Genomic DNA, 16,983 nt, shown 5'->3' on the forward strand with positions numbered 1-16,983 from the left:
GCAGGAGCGTTTTAGTTGAAAGTTATGTATAAATTATTTTTACCCGGTAGAGACTGTTTCAAACACTTCAATTATACCGCACTGAGCAAGGTATGGCGTCGAGAGTACGCATTTCTCAGTCGAATGAGTTCCGGCGAACGCCTTCGACGACGAATGGCATTAAGGCGAATGCTATTTGATTTGCACGTGTGGCACCATGCGAATGACATTAAATCTTAAGGTGTTAGGAAGTTAATGCCATTTTCGGTGCCCGTGTGGCGCGGGTATTAGAATGCGAGTCCCCCGAAGTTTCGGCCCTGGGGAGGGGGGTGGGGGGAGGGTTAATAACGACTGGTTTACACAACTCTGGGCTCGCGCATAGCAGCGGCGACGCATTTGTGACGCGAAGTTCCCGGAATTGTAACGGTCGCGTTTGCGCACGCAAGAAAAAAAAGAAAGGGGGGGGGGGGGGGCGGAGGGATCAACCTCTCCATAGGCTGCGATGACGCCCGTAAATCGCTAACACTTAATCAACTACCCCTTCTCTACCCCTATACATACGCCCCTTATGAGCGTGTCGCAAACATCTTCCCCGCATGTCATATCGCGGCATCTGTGGTTCCTTCACGTCACACTCGTTGAGTCACGTCTCCCGATATTTTGAGAGAGAGAGGGAAGAGAAGATGTGCTGGCGAGAATGTTCTTTCGGAATTTCGTGCGCAAGAAAGCGCTCTATGACGAAGTGCGCGGCGGGTTCAGGCGCTCCGAGTAAAGTTCACTGCGTAGGAGTTCTGGAAGGCGCGCGGTATTAGAGCACACGAATTGGGACAGGTGGCGCTGGTTTCCCACTAGCAGATTATAGGGGTTCAGAAAGTTTGATAATGGGAATTCTTTGAGTGATTTTTTTTGATGACATGTAGGACATTAGGCAATATAATAACAAGAGCTTGGTGGCGCAACCCACTGCCCCGTTCCAAAGGGTACGCTCATAGCATCCATCCAGGTCGACATTACCTATTTCGATAAACAGAGACCAGGTGGGATTAAGCCTCTACTGTAGAAACGGTGGGGTGGATGAAATTTAGATCAGATAGATAGGTAGGTATACCCCTTGGTATCGGAGGGTTCACAGCTAGGTCACAGAAATATTTATGCCTTGATGGCACCTAAATATCCACTGGTATCAGCAGCCGCAGTGTTCTTAAAGCTCGCATAAAGTGAGTGTGCGTTCTCTTTAACAGAGGGCCGCGGTCTACATGTATTACCCTTTCAGCGGGTCGCAGCCTGAAACAGCAGCGTTGGTGACGGATCACAGGGAGGCTATGTTCACACATACAACGCCGGGCTGTTCCAGCCATATTGGACAATGTCCGACTTACCTCCGATGCAGAGGCCTCAGCAGCGACATATACCAAGTCCAGGGAGAGGGGGTATTCTGTAAGAGTCCACCTGGTGAACTCTTACAAAATACCCCCCCCCCCCCCCCCCCCCCCAGGAGTCATGTGACAGAGCGGCAACGATCCGAAATACCACTGCATCCCTTTCCGATGGAAACAGACCTAACTGCCGACCCGATTAGTTGGGTAAATAGGAAGTTTTACCCTGTCCGTACAAGTGTGTTACCATTTACGGAATATAGGTTCACCGGACCCGGTAGTCCGTTAGGTCCCATTTCAGTATCATACTCAGGCACCTCTGTCTGTATACCGCTCTACAATGTTTATAAATAGTGTAAAACACAAATAATAATAATAATAATAATATACTACTACTACTACTACTACTGTACTACTACTACTACTACTACTACTACTACTACTACTACTACTACTACTACTACTACTACTATACTACTACTACTACTACCACTACCACCACTACTACTACTGGAGACGTAGGCTCATGACCAGCCGCGTTGGTGACGCTCTCTTGTGGCGTAGAGTGTAACCAGGGACGGGATAATGTAACGATTCCATTGCAATTCCATTCCTTCCCGATCTTTGATCGTCAGTGGTCCGAGCAGTGTCTCGCCTACGTTCGTGAGACGCTCGTGACCAGCCGATCGTGAGTGGTGAATGATAACAACGGAATAGAACGGAGCAAAAGTAAACGCTGCATTACAGCCGCCCAGACATTGCGTTCTCTCTGGGCCGTAATGACCAACCGTCATTAATCATTGCAGTGACCAACCGTCTACTCCTCATACTGTGGGTTGCGCACAAAACACACGGATTGAGAGGAAAGGAATGGATTATATATACCAGCGCAAACTCCCAATGGTCCTTTTACCGAAAGGCAAGACAGCTTATGCAAAAAATCTTTACAAGTCGAGTGTTTTTTTTTTTCTAACTTTTTTTTTGCGAAACCCACAATGTGAGTCGACACCAACTCGTCCGGCTTTCAGTTTTTCTGCAACCGTACACTACTTGGCTGCTATAGTGAAAAGCGGCGGTAGCGAAGTAATCGCCAACATGCAGTTTTCTTTTTCTTTAGTTTTTTTCCTTCGACGGGAACACCCATATGTAACACAAGAACGTTTCTAACGCGTTTGTGGTGGGACAAATTGTAACAAGATGCACCTACCAGCGTTGTTATACCGCTGTTCACAACTCCGGTGTGTATACGGTGAGAGGTGACGCGTATACGGGCCAAACTAAAACTTTATACTGTGAAGTTTTTAGCACGTCCGCAAACGTATTATCATTCACGGAGGTGCTTTTACAATTTCACTTCGATGAGAACACTTACACGGTACGAAAATTTTTTCAACCGCACTGTAGTTGGACACAACGCCACAAGGTGTCGCTATTGCCGTCCACGGCCCCGGTAACCCGTAAACCGTAGTAAGTTTGCGGCAGCAACAGCGCTGGTATCGCCTTCTTTTGACCCTTATTCATTCAACCACAATGCGTAAACGACGTTTTTGTGTTGTATCAATGTTTTTGCAGAAGGAAAAACAAGATAACCAAAATGTTGCCTCTATATACGGCTAAGGTTCAGTGACATAATCAAAACTTTTGCACTAGCCTACAGACAGAACGTGGTCCTTGAAATAATTGTGTGCTATAGTTGACAGAAGCATCACCAGATGTCACCGCCAGCGCGCTGCTACGCTCGTCTGTACTTTCGGTGTATTCCGTAATCCGTAACACATTTACAGACTGGATAAAGCTCTTTATAAATGTGTTAAAACTTGTCAACAGAACCTATTACCCCGCAAGGAATACAGAGACACCGGCGACGTTAGAAAAAAAAAAAAAAAAAAAGAAACGTTTTCACACGGGTGTTGTGGAAGGTAATTAAACAGCTGTAGGCTAGCGAATACGTTGCAGCTGATGATATAGGTCTACACCAGCAGCGAAGAACATAATATGGTTGACCCCCGCAATAACAGCTCCGTGCGCTCTCCCCCCCCCCCCCCCCCCCCCCCCAAAAAAAAAAAAAAAAAAAAAAAAACATGATTTAAGGCTTACAGGCTGCTGGCGTGTACGTTTCCTCTGACCCGATATTCCCTAAATATTAATTAGTTAATACGGACCTTCTAATGCTCTCTATTACCCACGCATGGACGGATAAGCGGTTACGATGTCGCTCTCTCCCTGATAACTATCGGTGATCGACTCTAGAGCAGAGGCAACGTCCTTCCCCCTGCTTCTTTGCTATCGATATATCGCGTTCTTTCGTCATACGCATGGCTGGCGAGACACTGCTAAAGTCAACGAAAGCCGCAATGTGGCGGTAGTTCAGCGGCGATGCCCTAAAACGCTTACCTAAAGGCGAACATTAACGTAGTCGTCGCCAACGACAGAGGAAGAACGGCGGCGCGTATTGCTGAAATCCCGCTTGCAAATTTTAAATGACAACGCAGATAGAGAGAGAGGAAAAAGAAATTGCAAACGCACCCGCAGGATCTTGCAGAATCTGCCCTGGTATTCAAAGGTGACCCAAATGCTAGGTCAAAGGTGCGCGCTTGACAGAGCTCACAGTTTAGTGGACGCGCGTGCGTTATGCGCGTGAAAACAGCTTTCTGCAAGCGTTACAATTTTGCTGCGATTACGGGAACCACGCGTCGCTTCGATTATTGTCAGGGCTCGTCGCTCTTGTGCGACAAAAGTACAAGAGAAGACAGACAAACAAACAAACAAACAAACAAACAAACAAACAAACAAACAAACAAACAAACAAACAAACAAACAAAAAACCTATTGGGTTTTCAGCGTTTAAATAGGCGTTCTTTATGCATCAAATTCAGCCTATCAAAAACGGTAAGGTGAGCTTTGTGGGGTATAACGTCAATTCTCTCTAACGCTGACAGCACGGACGTTACTATAAAACCACTTCCACACACTTTCGCAGGCATCTGACTTCATGTTCGGGATGAAAATACATCACACAATCGTTTCCAAGTTCACAATGAAAAAGAACTGAAGACAATGTAAACTATGTACGAGTAACCTCGGGAGAATACATCTGTGGTAAAGAGCGCCCGATAAAGCCACACTCTGGACCGTTACGGGATTCGGTATAGGGCGATGCACTGTTGTACAATGGTGATTTACAGACTTATGTTTTATCTTTCAAGTCGTTTGCAGCACCACTGAAGAAGCTGCAGAACTCCTTAGCCAATAAGAAGGCCGAATGCCCCCTCCCTGGGGAGGGGGGTTCATCCGCGCTTGCGTCGTCCGCTCAGCGGCTTCTGAATTCGCGGTACACGATGTGCATGCGCAAATATCCTAACGTATGTCCCGTATTGCTGTAAGGTATCTTGTAACCAAGCAAGAAGGATCGAATCTAAAGACACTCTAATCCTGCCATTAATCACGCAGCTGCGGCTGGAACTATATTCCGCCGCGCAAGGTCATGTCCTGTGTACGACTCGTGCTTTCGGCAGCACCGCAAACGACTTGTAAGATGGAGTATAAAAGTGGGCGGGATTATGCCGCACGGAAGATATATAATTTACAGGCCCGAAGCACGGTCCCCGGACCGAGCAAGGAAGAGTTCCAAGCTTGCCCGCAAGCGTGATTAACGTTTACGGTTTACCAGAGCCGTAGACGGCAGTAGCAAAGGTCGTGGCGACACCTTGTGACCAATTATCCAACTACAACGCGTTTGAAACTTTTTTTTTTGTGTGTGTGTGTGTTGAGTGAGCATCCTCGTTGACGGAAAATCATTAAGGGACCGCACGTTAGCGATTTTGTCGCTACCGACGCTTTACAAGAGCAGTTAAGTGGGATAAGTAAATGCAGTATTAGCTTCGTGCGCTCTCTAGTTAATCGTTGCGTCAAAAGATGTCTCTACCATCGTTGCCGCCGCCGTAAACCTTTTCGGTAGACCGGTTTTCCGCGAACGCTAGTCCGTTTGCCGACAACCTACTCTATTCAGTAATGCAGCCCGGCACTTCGGAGTCGAAGCCCACGTTTCGTTCAACTCGAAAGACGTCAGTCGCGCCCCGCGGTCGCATTCCGCGGCGGTGTCATTGTATGCCAGCGCAAATGGAAGAGCACCGTTCTACCGGGGCTTTGCGCACATCGATAAGGACGCGACATAAAGGGGTCCACGTGTCGCGGCGTCCGCGAGGCAGGAAGCGCGTATACATTCCGGGAACGCGACGGTGAGACAGGTTACGTCACCGCGCGGGCGACCGATAACCGCAAGATGCGATAACCGCGGGAAACGCTTGACAGACAAAACAACAGGTCGCGGAAATGCCAATCGGTGCCCGTCACACTGGCGTCAATTATCGTGGGAGGCAGGACCCGGCCATACGAATGAATGAATAAATAAATTAATTAATTAATTATACAGTCAAATAATGTTTTATTTAATGTGTCCAGGAACAACACTCAGGTCTGGGTGCTGAATAATAATAGTAATATTTAAAGTGCTTGTTTAACGTGACCAAGCACAACCATGCATAAAGTCCGGACCACAAGTACGCGCGCAGACGCGTGCCGACGCGCGGTAGCGCGTGTAGACGCGCCTCGCGAGTAATGGCGATTTGCATCTACAAGAGACGCGCGACAGCGCACGCTCATTGGGCTCGCTCATAGATGTCTCGGCAGACGCCGTTTCGTACTCTGTTATTGACAGTGCTTCAAAATGCTTCAATATTCATAAACGAAATTGTTTATTTTTAGAGCTGTTAGACTGGCCCAATAAGGAAAGAAAAAGCAATTTCTGTATTCTAGTTCGCTATAGTCTGGGCTTTAGGTCTAAATACTGGCGCACGAGTACAGTAACAAAAATATAAGGTCAAAGATAATTACAGGGCAATGTTAATGAGAAAACGAGGAAAGGGGTGCACGGACAAAAACGAAAATAGAATCTTCGGGCAGAATAACAAGAACGTTAAACGTAGGTGATAATTATGAAAAGGAACGGTTAGGAAATAACAAAACGTATCGAGATCAACAAAATAAGTGTCATAGAGACATTGAGATAGAGACATATCAAACACTATATTACTTCAAGCCGCTAAAGTAATTTTTTTTCAGAACTCTTTTTATTAGTTTGGCAGAACAGATTAATTATTAGCGAAGAACATCATAGCCAAATTTCATGTAATAATTAAGGCTCACGTGGCCTTAATGGACCCGTGGCCTTAGATGGCTCACGGGTCCAAAAATTAGATGTCCGGCGCTATGGCACCAAAATTCATGGTGCCACTAACAAAGGTCGTGGATTAGAGTGCTTTAATTTACTCTACCTTAATTAAGACATAGTTAATTAAGGCACTCGAACCCTCGACCTTCGCTGGGAGTCAAACGCACGACCTTTGGTGTTACTTAAGGCGGAGTTAAATACTTCACAGTTAAGATAGAGCAAATTAGGGCACTCGAACCGACGACCTTTGGTGGTAATTACGATAATTAAGGTACGGTTAATTAAGGCACTCGAACCCACGACCTTTGGTAGGAGAAAACAAGTAATAGGAAGTCCTTTGAATTCTGCTTGTTGAATTTCGCACATAAACATGAACGCCATTACTTCGTTGTGACGTCATGCATTCCAAGTTACCTTTTCGTACCCAGTTATGCGAGACAGAAAAGCTCACGGAAACTTGCTGGCTACATTCTTCGGCTCTTTTAGAACGTACAATGTAACCCTTCTCCATCGAGAAGCGATTAAGTAGACCCGCTGCATAGACGCTGGCAATATCACTGACGTCACAGCGACCAGGTACGGGAAAGTAAGTGCGACGTCGCCACCATAGCCTTTCGGTTTTGCGTCTTCAGGACTTTAGGTCAGGACTCCCTCACCCCCCCCCCCCCCCCCCCGCACTGTAATATAATTCACACGCTTAAAAGCGAAAACGGCTGTAAATGTGTGTAAAGGGTGTAAATGTAACTCAAGGGTGATCTGTAACACCCAATAGTGTTAGGGTGTAAATTATAGACACGTTTACACCCTTTTTCACTTCTAAGGCTGTTAGGGTGTGAGTTACAGACACATTTACACCATTTTTCACTTTTAAAGGTGTAAACTGTTTTGCAGTGTGGTTAGGGGCCTGAGCACCACAGTTCCATCTAGTAATATGATTTATACCACACTAAGAGAGAGCAGAAATTTCAACGCCTTCTACCCGTTAAGGCGGTCGGCTCTTCAGTGCTCGCAGTTGACATTAGGCAAGCAAGAAACGCGATGCGAACGCGCAAGAAACTGTCTTTTAAATTTTAAAGGTCTGGAACCGGGTTCAAAATATCGTGGCGCCTACAGGCTTCCGCCCCGACCCGCGGCATTATGATATATCATTATCTCAACATTTCATTAAGTTATATGGCAAGTCACCGACCAGCTCGGCTTCCCGATAACAACTCCATTACCGCTACTGCAGTTTCGGGGAAATTTTGAAAGCAAGCTGTTCAAAGTTCACATGTAACGCGCCGGCTAGAACGTGCACGTCAAGAGGAGTATAACCCTTCGTTAAATATGTGTCGCGATTTACGTCTGTTGATTTGCTAAGAGTCATCTATCGTTGGCACGGAACCAGTGTCTTAAAAAATATCGAACCGAAGGGTGAACTGAAATTTGAGACAAAAATTATTCCGGAACGTCACGCGAACAGGGCTGCGCGCAGAGTGCCAAGTCCCACGTCATTGAAGCGACAAACACAGCGGCATTATGATCATCGAACTAAGATCGTCGCAAACTCTGGATTGTCTTTTGCGAAGTGGAAGACGGGCGAGGTGTCAACGTACTTTGGTTACGAAAGTAATACGCGTGTTTAAGACGCCGCGGTATTCAAAGGCGTGCGTCAATGTCGGAACAGCGCGCGAAAGAAAATATATACGCGCGGCGCCTTTATCAGCGACATGGCGTCTGCTCTTCGAAGAATTCCTTCTTTTTACGCCATTGCTTGCGCAGCTCGAAGACAATGCGAACTTGGAAACGTTTTCGCGTCACCTGTCACAGAACAACGTGTACGAAGCCTGTCGGATAAGTTCGAAGGCCACGACTCTTCACGCCGAACCGCATATACCAGATGTGGTACTTTCCAGGTGTGGCACGTTGCAGCTGCGTGACGTTCCAGCTATGATTCGTTGCAGCTGTGATACGTTCCAGAAGTGGTAACTTGCAGCTGCAGTACGCTCCAGCTGTGACATACGTACCAGCTGTGGGACGTTCCTGCTGTGGAACGTTCCCGCTGTGGTACGTTACCGCTGTGGTACGTTACCGCTGTGGTACGCTCCCACTGTGGTACGCTCCCACTGTGGTACGCTCCTGCTGCGATACGTATCAGCTGTGGAGCGTTCTCGCTGTGGTACGCTCCTGCTGTGATACGTATCAGCTGTGGAGCGTTCCCGCTATGGTACGCTCCCACTGTGGTACGCTCCTGCTGTGATACGTATCAGCTGTGATACGTACCAGCTGTGGAGCGTTCCCGCTGTGGTACGCTCCTGCTGTGATACGTATCAGCTGTGGTATGTTCCATCTGTGGTACGTTCCAGCCGTGGTACGTTCCAGCTGTGGTACGTTCCAGCTGTGGTACGTTCCAGCTGTGGTACGTTCCAGCTGTGGTACGCTTCTGCTGTGATACGTATCAGCTTTGGCACGTTCCAGCTGTTCCTACGTCCAAGAGTGGGGATAGGATGGTCCTTGAAATTCTTCCTTGACACTTGTGGCACATTAGTGGAACAGGTTCCAAGCTGCTTATCCTCCCCTCCCGCATATCTGAATCTATGTTCCCCTGTGTATAGTTGTGTTCCCGTTCTTTCACTGCGCACTAGCTGCGCTATACTGAACGCCTTCGTTGAAGGCGAGTGACAAGATCCCCAGCTGCGCAAACGCATAGGAGTTGACACGCTGCAATGTCACGCTGGCTTTCACGCTTTCGCGAAAGACTCTTTATACTCACTTCGCAAATATCTTCCTGCAGCAAACACGATCGTACACGCACATGTTTCATTCGTACCTATTCCTAACCCCTCGAGTAACTAACTACTCTTCAATCCTTTACGCCGCAGCGGGTGACGACCTCGACTCGGGAAACAGATCAGCGCGGTAGAATGGTAATTTGTACAACCAATTGGAGAGTACCCTTAATTAGAGGGTAATTAATTTTTATTCGTGGCCACTTTATTTAAAGGGCAAAGGTACACTAAAGACGAAACACTGAACCAGTCTCCGACGGTGTACAAGTGCTTGCAGAACGCGTAAAACAATTTCAATTAGAATTTCTTTCGACCCTTGTTAACGATAAATTGATTACAAGACCCAGCATTGTAGCGAACTCATTCAACGTCTCCACATATTCTACACCAAAGAATAACCCACTGTAATTACTCCAATAACTGCGCGTTCGGGCACTAATATGTACTCATTTGCTTGTAATAACTATTAATGAATGGAGCTCCTTGCCGCATTAACCCTAGCTAATTATATTGACATTTGTTAGTGTGCGCACATATTTAAATATTCTTTGTACTTCTTCAATCCTTGGACATGCACAAGGTTCGCGGAATTTCTTTAATTCTTTTTGGTTCGAATTTTGTTGTACACGTTTTCTGTGCGTTCTGTGCATCTTAACGAGAAAAGAAAGAAGATAAAATAAGAATAAAACCGAGTCCCAAAGCAGTTTTTGGTGATATTCGAGGACTTGCTCTCACAAATTCAGCATGCTGCGGCGATCGAGAGGCTATGGAGCTTCATCGGTTTCACCCCCTCGGTTCCCCTTCTCATTCATAACAAATGTTTGCTTTAACACATAACACTTTACAACACTTTCTGACAGGAATATATTTACAAGGAATATCTGACCAGGCACGTTACGATTTATACAGGAATCTCGGACCAGAAAGGTCTAAATAAAATAAAGAATTGGAGGAGGTTTAAGCTTCGCCTTTAAGAGTGGAACGCGATAGCGTTATCGGGCCCCGTTGGGATCGCATTTTTCTTTATGAATAGGCTTCACTGCAACACAGAACGTGGGAAAGCCAGCTTACAAAGACCAAGCTTACAACGATCGCCTTAAAGTCGGCTTCACTGTTCAACAGAAATGCATTGCTGGGAAGACCTTTTTCCAGGGGCAATATTATAAGTCGTCTTATATTAAAATGTGAAGGCCCTAGGACCTTTCTTCATTATTTTATTAATTGTTTGCTATTGCCCCGACGCGCGCGCGTGTCCAAAACGAATTAGGCAGTTTGACCTGCCGAGGAGGCGAGCGCCATCTAGATGGTGTTTTTGCAAGTAATCTACCCGGGCGCGTCTCTTTTGTATGGTAGAAATGCTGGAAAAGGGGTTTGGGTTTGAATTTCCTCGTAACAGAATTACGTTTTCTCGTACATTCAAATTACAATCCGACGCCACCATGTCTGTAGGTTGTGGTTAAGCCGTACTTTACCATTTTTCTGACAGATTTCACTTTGAGAAATTCAATTTTTTTTTTTTTCACTAACACCTCGCGCCACGCGCAGGGCCTGCGCGGTCGGGGTGGTTGGGGATGATTTTCTCCGCCACGGACGCCGACACCGCCTCCGAAGCCGGATTTTCTGCGACACGGGTCCCTTAACGCTGTCGCGTTAACAATAATCCGGTAAATGTATTCAGAAAGGCAACGCATGGTCTTCACCGCCTCCGTTCCTGAAAGCGAGACACCTCGACAAGAGCACGCCACACGAGAGTTAACCGCTGTTATGCAACAGTGCTTCACAATACGGATGATAAAGAGATCCGCTTGCAATGCTCACGCCTCTACCTGCAGGAGCTGTCGATGGCCGGTCTTGCGCATGCGTCATTTACCTGCAGGCCGCGCTCGTTCGCACCCACGTGCCTCACGGATCTGTCGATCGTTTGGAAGTGGCGAAATAAAGAACAGTTGCGTCACACTCACCTGGACGAGAACAGGAACTCCTCGAGCGTCGCGGCCAGGTCGGACCACAGGTCCTTGAAGTGGGCCTCTGCGCATGGCGTATAATAGAACACGCGATAGATATGGGAAGCAGGTTGCGCAGGAACGCCGCAAGCAGGCCGTCAACGGCTCCATCAATATACGCTTATAGACTGCGACATAGAGGAGATAAGAACGCGACCTTCCTTTGTGACACTCAAAGCAGCGTATATAAGCACTCTCTCTTGAGTATTCTTCCCTAAGTACTTGCGCTACGAACAGCCTCTTAGTAATGGCATGTTAACAAGCCCAGATTGCCACGATGGCGAGTGCGCGGCTCGCAGCGTTACGCCTGCGGCCCTTTCCTTCGCGGTGTGGTTTAACCGTGATGCACAAATGACAGCAGCTATAGAGGCTCATGCCTATTCGAAGGCTACTGCAACTCTGTATCTTCATTCCTATAGCTTGCCAGTTAAATTCGGCGGCCCGAACCGATGGGTTAAACTGAGGGTTTCTAACGCTAGATCTTTGTTCTACATCCCACAACGCGTCATTATAGAATGAAGGGGTAGATGCTGTTCACGCTCTAAGTTATTTTCGACCACCCGGTAACTCCGCCCCCCCCATTTTACGCACAGCTAACACGACGAGCGTTTTGCATACCGCCCCGCCATCGGAATGTGGCTGTACCGCGGCCGCGGATCGAAACTCGCGAGCTCGATCGAGCTCAGCAGCAAAACGCCGCAGCGAGCGAGCCACCACGTCCGGTATACCGGACGTGGCGGCGGTGTGCGGTATACGTGGTGGTATACCGGAGCTGTCTTTGGTTAGGACCTGTGCTTGCTTTCCAATCATCTATATTTTGCTCGCAGAATTGAACCCATTTTCCGTTGCAAGCCTCACTTTTTCTCACTCTTAACACAGGCCTCTTATCTCTCGACAGATTAGTGATGGAAAACGAGACACAGTTCATGTGATCAAACGACGAAATCTCTCTCTCTCTCTCTCTCTCTATATACCACACATACCGCAAATCCGCGTTATCTCCGTTATCTACATTTCAGCCCAACAGTTCTTGCAACTGATTAGTGGTGCAACGCGCTGCAAAGTTAATACGCAAGAAGAGGAAATTCATCTCACTCAACTGCGTTATCTGCCCCGCAGCTTTACACACCATGCGACAGATTAGTGGTGCAGAACGGTGCAACCGTCGTTATATATATATATATATATATATATATATATATCCAGTCTCACTTTCTGGCACCCTTATCTGGTTTCGAAATCATGCGCATCATTGCTATGGGCCTCCTCAAGAATCCTTTCTTGCTTCTTCACAGGCGGTTTATAGCGAATGCTATTGGTTTAAGAGTCAAACGCCTTTATAACGAAGCGCTTGGGGCGTCCGAAATGATTCGTTATATAGGTCACTTCATTTTAAAAGGTCGCGCGCCGCACCACTCGCAATAGAACCGGGATAGAATAATTCCTTCGTTATACAGGTAATTTCGTTGTAGAGGTGCTCGCTGCGGAGACACCACTATAATATTTAAGCACGACAGCATCGAGGAAAGCAGGCTGCTCATGAAAACGCTAAACCGAAAAAAAAAAGGCGGAGTGTCACCACTCAATCTTCCATAAAGCCTTTTTTTAATTTTTCCTTCCTCGTGGCACGGCCCGAAGCAACAAGCACAGCAGACGACTGCGCAACCGATTGAGCAGACGACACACACCCGTACTGGGCAACGAAACCCAAACTGGTTCGTAGGAAAGCTATTACGGTAAATTATTCAAGGCGCTCTGAGCATTACATGGCATTTCTTCTAGGCTTTCGAGGTCGGGGACCTCTTGTTTACAGTAAGCAATTAACAGTTGAGAAGGTCACGCAAGTACTCCTTTACAGGGATACTAAAAAAAAGGCTATATTAGTAAATCACACTTCTACGATATCAAAAAAAAAAAAAAAAGAAACGGTGGCAACGCCGTCTCGAAGTTCTCGCAACAGCCCACCATGACGTCATAAAAATTTATGACGTCACGGCGGGTTGTGAGGTCATGAATTTTCATGACGTCTGTCCGGACCTTTAGTGAATGTTTTAAGGGGAAAAAAAGAAAAGAAAAAATAGAATACGTCGTATTCTAAAGGAGCGAAAGACTAAGCAAGTTTTTAGAACTTTCACAGTGTCATAACAGCCGAAATCAGTGACGACAATACTTTAAAATCCACGACGTCAAATTTACGCGCCGGCGCAGGAGTTTCGGCGCGAGATTGGAGAAATTGAAGTTTAGCGGCCTTCATTTCTCCTTTAGTAAACGACATTTTACCAATAAATTAAAGGAAATGAATTTTTGAAGGAATGATTGATTTGTCTCAACTGAACTTGCGTTTATCTTTAGTGTTCCTTTGGAGACTGACTGTGTGCACTGTGAACGCCGTCGAAAAAGTAACACAACGGTAAAAATAAAGGTGCGATGTACTTACCGTTGTTGTGTGCGATGGGCAGACCAACGCGCAGCACGGTGAGCAGTGACGTCACGGCCAGCTTCCACGTAGACTGGCTCGGGCAGTTGTACTTCATGGACAAGGGCACGTGCAACGTCTGCACCAGAGAAGACGAAAAGAAAAAGAAACACGTCAGCGGAAACAGTCCGAATACCAAAACTGTCCAGGGGTCCACTACGCACTTCCTTTAAAGTCCCCCAACCTCCCTCTAAAGTCGCGAACATTAGGCTGCGCTTTACATCGAGCGCATGTACACTCTAAAAACTAGGGAGAGTATCGCCGGAGTAAAGGGGCCGGTTTACTCTTCAAGGCACTGTTTCACTCTTGCAAATATGGCGGGTAGAGTGAAGTGCATTGTTCCCTCCGTAAGGAACGAGAGAGTGAAATGTTCTTTATACTCCGTCCTTCTGAAAGAGAGTAGAATGCCCGTTCTACTCTTGCGGCAGCAGAGGGCAAAACGTAGGATATACTGCTGCTTCAACTGCAGGAGGCTGGTCCGGGAACATGGCGATGTATCACTCATATGGTTCGGCTTGTAAGCAGAAAGTATACACGCACAGCTGCATCATGCACAAACAAGCCCCCTCTTCCACGTGAGCGCTTCGCGGCAGCGGCAATCCGTTGTAGCACGCACTATACGACTTATGCTCCAGCCCTATAACACACTTTCTGTTGATTTAGACAGTCATTGGATAACCCCTGTTGTTTCGAAAGCGAGTTTTGAGGGGAAAGAAAGAAAGAAAGAAGAAAGAAGAAAACGCAAGAGACACGGGGATACCAATATAGACACATGCGCGCGCACGTACACACAACCCTAATAATAATAATAATAATAATAATAATAATAATAATAATAATAATAATAATAATAATAATAATAATACTTTAAAGTAGTTCGCAAAGCACTAGAAAGGCCTTCCAAAGCCACAGCGGCTTGTTGGCCAGCTGACGACATCACGTTGAGCATTACATTCATACAAAATAGAAATAGAAAAAAAGTTTAAAAGGAAGGCAAAAGAATTATCAATAGAAAATAAAAGTTACGCATACGAGTATATGCGTTTACACAGAAAGAAAAGTAGCGCCTTAATAAGAACACAGTTAAATAACAACTCAAAGAAAGGTACAAGTAATACACGCTTAGCTGTTCCGCGATTGTGGCAAGAGAGCTTAAGTAGTTCCTGCGGCACTTTGTTAAAAGCAGCTGGCACACAGCCATTTTCTGAAACGTTTCGCAAATTGAGTTAGCGCTTCAGCAACAACGTGATCACGACTAAGTACATAAGAGGTGCGATATTTTTGGGACCCCACATACCGTAAAATGGTATGTGGAACGAAAAATGGTAGACGTATAACGTTAAGAGACAGGAAGAGAGCGGTGTGGATGAGAGAGCAAACGGGCATAGCAGATATATACTAGATGACATTAAGAGGAAAAAAATGGAGCTGGGCAGGCTATGTAATGCGAAGGATGGATAACCACCAACCGGTGGACCATTACAGTTACAGAATAGATACCAAGAGAATGCAGTCGAGGACGGCAGTAAACTAGCCGGGGGGGATGAAGTTGGAAAATTTATAGGCGCAAGTTGGAATCAGCTAGCGCAAGACAGGGGTAATTGGAGAACACATGGAGAGGCCTTCGTCCAGCAGTGGACGTATATATATATATATATATATATATATATATATATATATATATATATATATATAGGCTGAAGATGATGATGATACCTTAAAATGACTGTCTGTTCAAATAACACAGCGAAAGTGGGCATGCGTAAGAAAGACAAAAAGAACGCTGTTTTCATCAACTGACATATACCGTACATGCAGACTTTAAACTGATTTTCAAGGGACTGTCAACTTTATTACGTCACGACAGACAAGAGGAAATAGTAACAATAAATGCCGTACCTCGGTACAGAATACGCGAAACAGTAAGCAATCTGTTCTCTAATTTCCAGCGGACAAAGTCCCTTAATTAAGCGTAGTGAACAAGCTATTTCTCACAGGCGATCACAAACGCGTGATAAGTGACTATCCCATGACACCTCATAGTCGAAAAGCATACTGAGGTGTTTCACCGAGGTGACATCTTCTATCGAAGATGTCATTCGATGTCATTAGATGTCATTAGAGCATTCGCAAGGTGGACTACGGAGAAATAGAGGAATAAAGGCGAAAGTCCACTTTAGAGGGGCTATGAAAACATACGACCTTAGTTATATGTCCATTGCCCAAGAAGTAAAATACATCTCGCCAGCCACGTCCGAGACCACGTGATCCATCCAAATGAATAACAACGTTTCTATCGGGATTTGGGCCGCGTGGACAAGCCGATTCGCGCAGACTTTGCATAGCGTCCATTAAAACAAAAATAGCGTAGTATCACTATACTGCATCAACATTTCTATACGCAGGGAGAAAACTAAATATAATAAGAAAGAAATGAAAAAAAAAAAAGCGAGGGCTGATTGCCTCACCTCCGCCGCCATGTAATGTATCCTGTGCCGTGCCTCTTCAACGCCCCACTTCCGCCATCGGAAGTACAACGATCTAGTTAGCCGCTCCTCTCTGCTTCAACGATAAAGTGGCACGACCGTGACATAACGTTCGTCACATATCCGCTTGCGCTCGCATTTCCAAGAAGATGAAAAAGAAAACACGGAACTCAGTGTCCTCGCAGGAAGGCTGCAATGACATCGCACGTACACTGCAGCTCAGCGCATGGCCACCAAGAAATAAAAGAAGAAAGAAGTTCACAAAGCAACGAAGGCATCCCCCCCTTGAATATGTGTGCTATGTGCCATCTTTTAAGGACTTACAACCTGAACAACGTGTCAGCTGAATTATAGAAACTTCCCGTGAAACTTACGAGAGGTGAATGAAAAACAAAATCTTCGTAATACGACGCGAAACAAAGTGAAGTTAAAAACCAAGACGGTAAAAATGCGCCGCTCGAAACGAACTATAGTTAACCAACTAGTTAGTTGCGAGTCACGCTCTTTCCTCTCGGTTTTATACTTCACTTCGTTTCGCGTCCTATTACACGCGTATAACAAGTATATGAACCAAGCCTTCAGTGCTTGGTCGCCGCGGCTCCGCAACTTCGAAACGTGAGTCGCGAGCTTCGAAAACTGATGATCGATGAGTCTCGCCACGACAG

The 16,983-nt window shown here is 46.2% G+C and overlaps 2 protein-coding genes across 4 annotated transcripts in view; both read right to left on the reverse strand.

The window, feature by feature from the left end:
- LOC119430907 (protein MON2 homolog) overlaps positions 1-13,915 on the reverse strand; it is a 54,649-nt gene extending 40,734 nt beyond the window's left edge. Inside the window, exons 1-2 of the mRNA XM_037698372.2 lie at positions 13,794-13,915; positions 11,315-11,381 (exon numbers count right to left, since the gene is read on the reverse strand). Of these exons, the coding sequence (XP_037554300.2) occupies positions 11,315-11,381; positions 13,794-13,890 (164 nt within the window). The 5' untranslated portion in view covers positions 13,891-13,915. The remainder of the gene's footprint in view (positions 1-11,314; positions 11,382-13,793) is intronic.
- The window catches only part of LOC119431081 (uncharacterized), a 143,512-nt gene that overhangs the window by 76,199 nt on the left and 50,330 nt on the right, over positions 1-16,983 (reverse strand). The window lies entirely within an intron of this gene.

The sequence above is a fragment of the Dermacentor silvarum genome, chromosome 10, assembly GCF_013339745.2.
Source record: "Dermacentor silvarum isolate Dsil-2018 chromosome 10, BIME_Dsil_1.4, whole genome shotgun sequence".
In the NCBI taxonomy this organism is placed as follows: domain Eukaryota; kingdom Metazoa; phylum Arthropoda; class Arachnida; order Ixodida; family Ixodidae; genus Dermacentor; species Dermacentor silvarum.